This window comes from Cardiocondyla obscurior, linkage group LG08, assembly GCF_019399895.1.
Source record: "Cardiocondyla obscurior isolate alpha-2009 linkage group LG08, Cobs3.1, whole genome shotgun sequence".
Taxonomy (NCBI): Eukaryota; Metazoa; Arthropoda; class Insecta; order Hymenoptera; family Formicidae; genus Cardiocondyla; species Cardiocondyla obscurior.
In genome coordinates, this window is record NC_091871.1 from 6,962,588 (window position 1) to 6,968,972 (window position 6,385).

General features: G+C 35.4%; 3 protein-coding genes across 6 annotated transcripts; 1 reads left to right on the top strand and 2 right to left on the bottom strand.

Moving 5' to 3' along the window:
- Positions 1 to 35: 35 nt before the first annotated feature.
- On the bottom strand, positions 36 to 1,757 carry LOC139105060 (uncharacterized protein DDB_G0280579). 3 transcript variants are annotated; one of them, XM_070660950.1, is made up of 2 exons: positions 1,668 to 1,757; positions 36 to 1,436 (listed from the first exon to the last, which is right to left on the bottom strand). In XM_070660950.1, exon 2 carries the CDS (start codon positions 1,365 to 1,367, stop codon positions 366 to 368), a length of 1,002 nt encoding a protein of 333 aa, XP_070517051.1. In that variant the 5' UTR covers positions 1,368 to 1,436; positions 1,668 to 1,757; the 3' UTR covers positions 36 to 365. The 3 variants fall into 3 exon arrangements, with proteins under 3 accessions (XP_070517051.1, XP_070517049.1, XP_070517050.1); XM_070660948.1 differs by having other exon boundaries at positions 1,578 to 1,705; XM_070660949.1 differs by having other exon boundaries at positions 1,613 to 1,701.
- A 76-nt stretch (positions 1,758 to 1,833) lies between these two features.
- LOC139105057 (venom serine carboxypeptidase) lies at positions 1,834 to 3,724 on the top strand. Its single transcript, XM_070660941.1, has 2 exons — positions 1,834 to 2,356; positions 2,493 to 3,724. Exons 1-2 carry the CDS (start codon positions 2,060 to 2,062, stop codon positions 3,609 to 3,611), a joined length of 1,416 nt encoding a protein of 471 aa, XP_070517042.1. The 5' UTR covers positions 1,834 to 2,059; the 3' UTR covers positions 3,612 to 3,724.
- A 173-nt stretch (positions 3,725 to 3,897) lies between these two features.
- Positions 3,898 to 5,893, bottom strand: Ppt2 (palmitoyl-protein thioesterase 2). Of its 2 annotated transcripts, XM_070660952.1 has the most exons (5): positions 5,653 to 5,892; positions 5,480 to 5,589; positions 4,725 to 4,974; positions 4,514 to 4,632; positions 3,898 to 4,437 (listed from the first exon to the last, which is right to left on the bottom strand). In XM_070660952.1, the coding sequence occupies exons 2-5, from the start codon at positions 5,507 to 5,509 to the stop codon at positions 4,084 to 4,086; spliced, it is 753 nt and encodes a 250-aa protein (XP_070517053.1). In that variant the 5' UTR covers positions 5,510 to 5,589; positions 5,653 to 5,892; the 3' UTR covers positions 3,898 to 4,083. The 2 variants fall into 2 exon arrangements, with proteins under 2 accessions (XP_070517053.1, XP_070517052.1); XM_070660951.1 differs by having other exon boundaries at positions 5,480 to 5,893.
- Between the last annotated feature and the right edge of the window lie 492 nt (positions 5,894 to 6,385).

Below are 6,385 nucleotides of genomic sequence, written 5' to 3' on the forward strand. Positions count from 1 at the left end.
CACATATTTAGGAACTAGTATCTAACATTTTTATAAAAAAATAAATTAGTTATATATGTCATCAATATCAAATTTTAATAAGTCAGGACACTTATTTCACAACATGCATTAATACTTAAATGAACTTTATACTATTATATTATTATGGCAATAGATAAAAATAAATGCAAATATTAATAGTTTAGCACATGTAATCTAATCTCTCGTTTGGAAGTTATCGCGTAAAAAAATATTTCTTAAATCCTACAATATATAAGGCATTGTTTTAAATGTCAAGTAATTAAAATCGTGAATGTCGTAATTAATATTTGCGCGAGATATGTTTTAAAATATACGGTCCAACATATTAACACAATTGTTTCATATTATGTCTGACTAACCTCGTTGCATTTCAATTTCAGAGTCGCATTTTCTTGCTTCAAAAATTCAAGCTCATCTAACTTATTCAGTAAGTGTTGATTTTGCAGCCGTAAAGTCATCAATTCCTGCTGCATTTGCTCGTTTTCCTCTATCAGTGCTTTCACTCTAGCAGAATCTTTACTAGGGTGCATTTCTTTGACTAGATCATCCGTCTGATTCAAAAGATTTTTTATCAATGTAGCTTGAGAGTTAATATGTAGCTCCTGCATAGCGCGTAAAATTTTTGTGCTCTCCTGCTTGGTGTATGTACTTATCAATTCTTTAATAGCGGTAAGTAAAACAACCGGATCTTGCTCTCGTATTTTTAGAACTGATTTTCTCGGTTTATCAGTTGACTTCTCTTTCGTCGGATTATGAGAACCAGCCTCTTTGGAAGAATCCGACGGACGACTGTTTTCCTTACTGGAAGTATCTGAAGAATTGTTATTGGAAAAGTCGAGGGAACGTTTATTTTCCTTCAAGGAACTATTCGTAAAGTGTGTAGCTTCCGTATTCGAGTCCGATCGTCGTTTACGATCTTTACTTTCAGATGCCTTGGGAAACTTTACCTCCCAAACTTTTGTCTTATTTTCTCTGCTAACGCTATGTTGGTTATTACTGCTCACTTTTATCTTCGCGTCAACGGACCTAGCTTTGCTGTCTAGAATCTTGTCGGTTTTTTCGATTTTTACGTTTGCAGAATGTTTCTTGGCATGTTGATCAGACAGTTTCTTGGAGTTTCTTACAGAAGGCTCTTTACTGTTAGCAATGTTTATATCAGACATACCTGGAACTGGTGAAAAATGTTCCTTCTGCTGCCGTACATTATTTCTTTCGTCTCGCTCTGAGAAATGGACTAACGGAGACGAAGTAGCATGCCTGGTGGTAACATGGTAATCCAATTGCTGAGATGCCTTCTTAGATTCTTTCGGTATCAATTCCAGTTCTTCCAAAAAAGAATCATTCATTTTGAATATCTGTGTGTAGATTCTCGTGAATACTTGGCCCGTTTGTCTACAGTAAAAACATCACAGCGACTGTAAGAAAATAAGAAATACAGAATATTAATAATACATTTATTCGAGCTCGTTCCGCAATTTAGCAAAGAGCGGTTACAAAGTTCAGCATTATTGTAATTATACGATAAAACTTAGCAGCGAATCATTAATATTACAAACTTCTTGGAAATAAAACGGGCAAATTTGCGACGCACATTAATAGCAGTCAATTAGAACCGGAATTAATTATATATATAACAGCGCGTCAACCTTGTCGCATGGTCACCAACGCATAAACGCAATTCAAGCGCGAAGGAAACGTATAGGTTAAGTCACACAGTTAGGTTAGACAGCTGATTATAAGCGCCAAACACTGCGCTACGCGTGATAACAAACGGTTATCTAACTAGCTCTTTTAAAATAATGCGTATATCGTAATTGACTGCTATTAACGTGCGTCGCAAATTTGTCTGTATATTTAACGATATTATTGAAGAAAAACCGTGATAAATTACAATACGGCGAATTACAGTCGAACGGATTTAAAGTCCGTCTGTTGAGTTCAGTATTCGCTCTGATAAAGCGACCACAAGGACAAGGAAAGGAAAATCATTGGCATCAGCAGTCAGCAGTGTAGTGCACGACGACGTTCAACTAACGATATGAATAACGTTCTCGTGCTGATTTTAAGCGCGTTGTTCTTCGCGTTACCGCAGGAAAGTGCAAGCGGACTCTTAAATGTATATCCGCAATTGAAGCATTATAAACTCGACGATAGGGAGGACGTCGGTGCACCGCTGTTTCTAACACCTCTGATAGAAAATGGGAAAATTGACGAGGCAAGAGCGAAAGCTGTCGTACAGCACAAAGAGATGGGCGACATTAGCAGCTACTCGGGCTATCTCACAGTAAATAAGGAGTACAATTCTAATTTATTCTTCTGGTTCTTTCCAGCTATGGTGAGTAATGATTTAATGATCCTGATAATCTGTTATGCACATCCTAGACAGCCAAGTCTGTCAGGAACAAATTTTATTAAGTCTCTGCTTAAAAATTTTATTGATATAAGACTTTAAATTATTATTTATCTTTTAGCACAATCCAAAGACCGCACCAGTAGTCTTGTGGCTGCAAGGTGGCCCCGGAGCAACTTCTATGTTCGGTCTTTTTATGGAAAACGGTCCGTTTATAGTGACCGCTAATAAAACTCTAGCAATGCGAAAATATTCATGGAACATAGCTCACAATGTAATATATATTGATAACCCAGTCGGTACTGGTTATAGTTTTACTGGTGATGACAAAGGATATGCCACAAATGAAACGCAAGTCGGAAGAGACATTCATACTGCTTTAGTGCAGTTCTTTGTGTTATTCCCGGAGTTACAAAGTAATAATTTCTTTGTCACTGGTGAATCATATGCTGGGAAATACGTGCCCGCAGTATCCCATGCTATTAAAGATTACAATATCAAAGCGGAGACCAAAATTAACTTAGAAGGCTTGGCTATTGGTAACGGTTTATGCGATCCAGAGAATCAGTTACTGTACAGCGAATATTTGTATCAACTCGGACTGATAGATGAGAATGGAAAGACTCAATTTCAACAGTACGAAAATAAGGCCCGCGGCTTTATTAAACAGAAAAAGTACCTCGAGGCGTTTGAAATTTTCGATACGCTTCTTAATGGCGATTTAAATAACTCGTCGTCCCTTTTTTACAATTTAACTGGCTTTAATTATTATTTCAACTATTTGTTTGTAAAAGACAGCAACGACTCGGATTGGATGTCCGAGTGGATCCAAAGTGCTGACGTGAGGCGAGCTATTCACGTGGGTAATAGTACGTTCAACGTTGAAACTCGTACCGTCGAAGAGCATTTGAAACGAGACGTCATGCAATCAGTAACGTTCTTCTTGGTGGATCTTCTACAACATTATAGAGTGCTCATTTACAACGGGCAATTAGATATTATTGTAGCGTATCCGCTGACTGAAAATTACTTAAAACAATTAAAGTGGCCTGGGGCAAGCAATTATGCAAAAGCGTCAAGAAAAATATGGATGGTTGGAGACAAAATAGCGGGTTACGCAAAAACCGTCGACAATTTAACAGAGGTGCTTGTACGAAATGCAGGCCACATGGTCCCTTCAGATCAGCCGAAGTGGGCGTTAGATCTCATTACACGCTTTACACATAATAAAAAGTTTTAATTTATGGAGATTACACCGAACATATGTGATAAAAGGGATTTTTTTTTTATCTTAAGAATTGTTAATAATGTATACATTAATATTAATAATAATACAAGACAATGTGCCAACAACTTAAAATATTTTGAGAATCAACCATGACTAAAAAGTGATCGCAGTAACGAAAATGTAATAATAATTTTATAATATTAAAATTAATAAATTTATTAACGAGTAAAAATTATCTATAAAATTTTGTATTCACAATATATGTATAAGTCATCTGAAATATATATATAGATATAGATAAATTAATTTAAATTTATATTACATATAATTATATACATTATTCGTTATATATTTGTACAATTATAGGTGGAGTATTCGTAAGACATCGTTCAGATACATCAGTGAAATAATATCACATATAAAAAAAAAAAAAAAAAAAACTACACTTTAAAGAAATTATTTGTCGATTTATATTTTATTAAATTTAATCTAAGTATGGTAATATAAATTTATCTACTATAGAAATATTTTTGTGCCAGTCAGAATGAGTGATATTCGGCACTGTGATGATCTTCAATTTCCCTTGTTCATCTAATGTTTTCAAACCAATCGCGTCGTCTTTATAAATAGGTCTATTACGCATATCTATCACAGTATTGTTATTATCATAATATCCAAAGTGACTGCTTTGCCACGGAGTGATAACGCCGTCGTCTGGTCCGCCAATAAGTATCATGTGTTTCAGTTTGATTAAACCTGCTTTCAAAACAGTCTTGTTGGAAATACCGACCTCATTGTTCACATACGGCAGAAACTTGCTGTAATTGTAATAAAGTTCCTAAAAAGTTATTAAATGCATATTAAAATATATGACGCACTGAATGCGTAAGACTGATGAAAGTCAGACTAATTACTTGGTGATAAGGGTCGTTCCAGTAATTTCCAATACTGATGTGTTGCCCGAGACGTGAATAAAAAAGTTCGTAGGCAGTTTCACAAACTAAATCTGGGAAGATCAAATGCAGGAAACGTGCTGAAATTAAGATTTCACGATTAGAATAAAATTGCCTTGCTCTTTTTTTTTTTTTTTTTCTTTTTCTCCATTTATGTTGCAATTTTACCAACTTCCATACTGTCCTGCTTGCGGTGAGCTCAGAGAAATGAAATTTCTAACATTATGCATAGGAAATCTTTGCATAATGACTCTAGCTAATAAACCACCCTGGCTGTAGCCTATTAAATTAATCCCTTCGGGAAATGCAGCGCCTACAGAAAGCACGTCCATGCCTATCTCTTCCACTTGATCCCACATCGATTCTATGCTGCTCCAGCCTGCAAATCTTACAGTATTGTAAACTGGAGTTCCAGGGTGCATCTGCAAAGATAAATGTTCTCAAAAAAAAAAAAATGTAATCCTTTACTATACTAATTCATACATATTATAAATTATATACAAACTGATTAACATGAGAAAGGAAAAAATATTCTACAAGGCCAGAATTTCTGTGATTAATATTCTTCAGCTGATAAATTGTTAAATTTATATTAGAAGCGAACGATGGAGACAAAAGAAAGTTATCAATCCTCGACATAAAACAAAGAAAAAAAAAAATTATGGATGCTTGGCATTGACAATATGGTGCACAAAACTGCATACAAAATAAAAATTATCACGTTATAACGAAATTAATTTATTTACCAATATTACAATAAGGTATAATACATTTATGAAAGGAAAAGGATACATTTATCGAAGGGGAGTTTATGTGAAAATGAAGTAACGCGAGACTGATTCGATATATTTGCACAGTGAAACAATGATGTTGCGATGACCGAGAGTTCTTTTTTTATTCCATTGTCATCGGTGCAGTCCTGTTTACCTCCTGAATTCGGTGGCTAATGAGTTCCATGCTATCACTTCCGGTAAGTACCCCGTGAATGATAAAGACAGGGCGATACGATTTTGCTTCATTGTATGACAATAAATAAACTAAAAACAGATAAATATGTAACACAGAATTTGTCATGTTTTCGGAGACTGCACGAAACTGACCTCTAACGGCTCCAACTTTGCCCGATGCATCAATGCATGTCTTTTAATGCAGCGCTACGGTGAAACGAAGAAATAAGCTGTTCCTGATTGAATGGAATTGATAAGAGAGTTCTCTACATTTTTGATAATCGATACCTTTGCTTTTCGAGCTTTGCATATTTATTCCCTTTCTAATTATTTCAAATTCTTTTTTATTTTTTCTCACGTATCCGCAACATGTACATATAAAATTTACTATTTACTATTATAATTGTATAATTTTTCCTACGTTACTAGTTCAATTTTTTTAATTAACTAAATAAAAGTTGGCCCTTCAAAGTTCAACTATTAAATTACAAATCATTTATTAAGTATATGATATCGATTTTTCTTTATATTATTAATTAAAAAATGTTACACTTTCGAAGCGAAGACTTTCAAGCTGCATCTCTTTTGCATAAGAAAATTATGACGGAAAAAATTTTCTAAATATGAAAAATGATTCCCGCGGCCGAAGGCGACGACGGGTTTAAGGGCAAATGAAGGGTGCTGATGGAATTCAATTGCATCGCGAAGCGGCGCGTTGGAGAATATAGTAGGTTGCCACCCTAATCCTTGCAGCCTGCTGCTGTGTACTAGGTGGCGGGGCACATGGTATTTCCCGTGCTCGCTTCAGCCATACATCACTCCGACGTCGCCTCGGTTTTCTCCCAATCCGTAGACGAAACTCACGCCCTGCGCACGCGGGGCGATG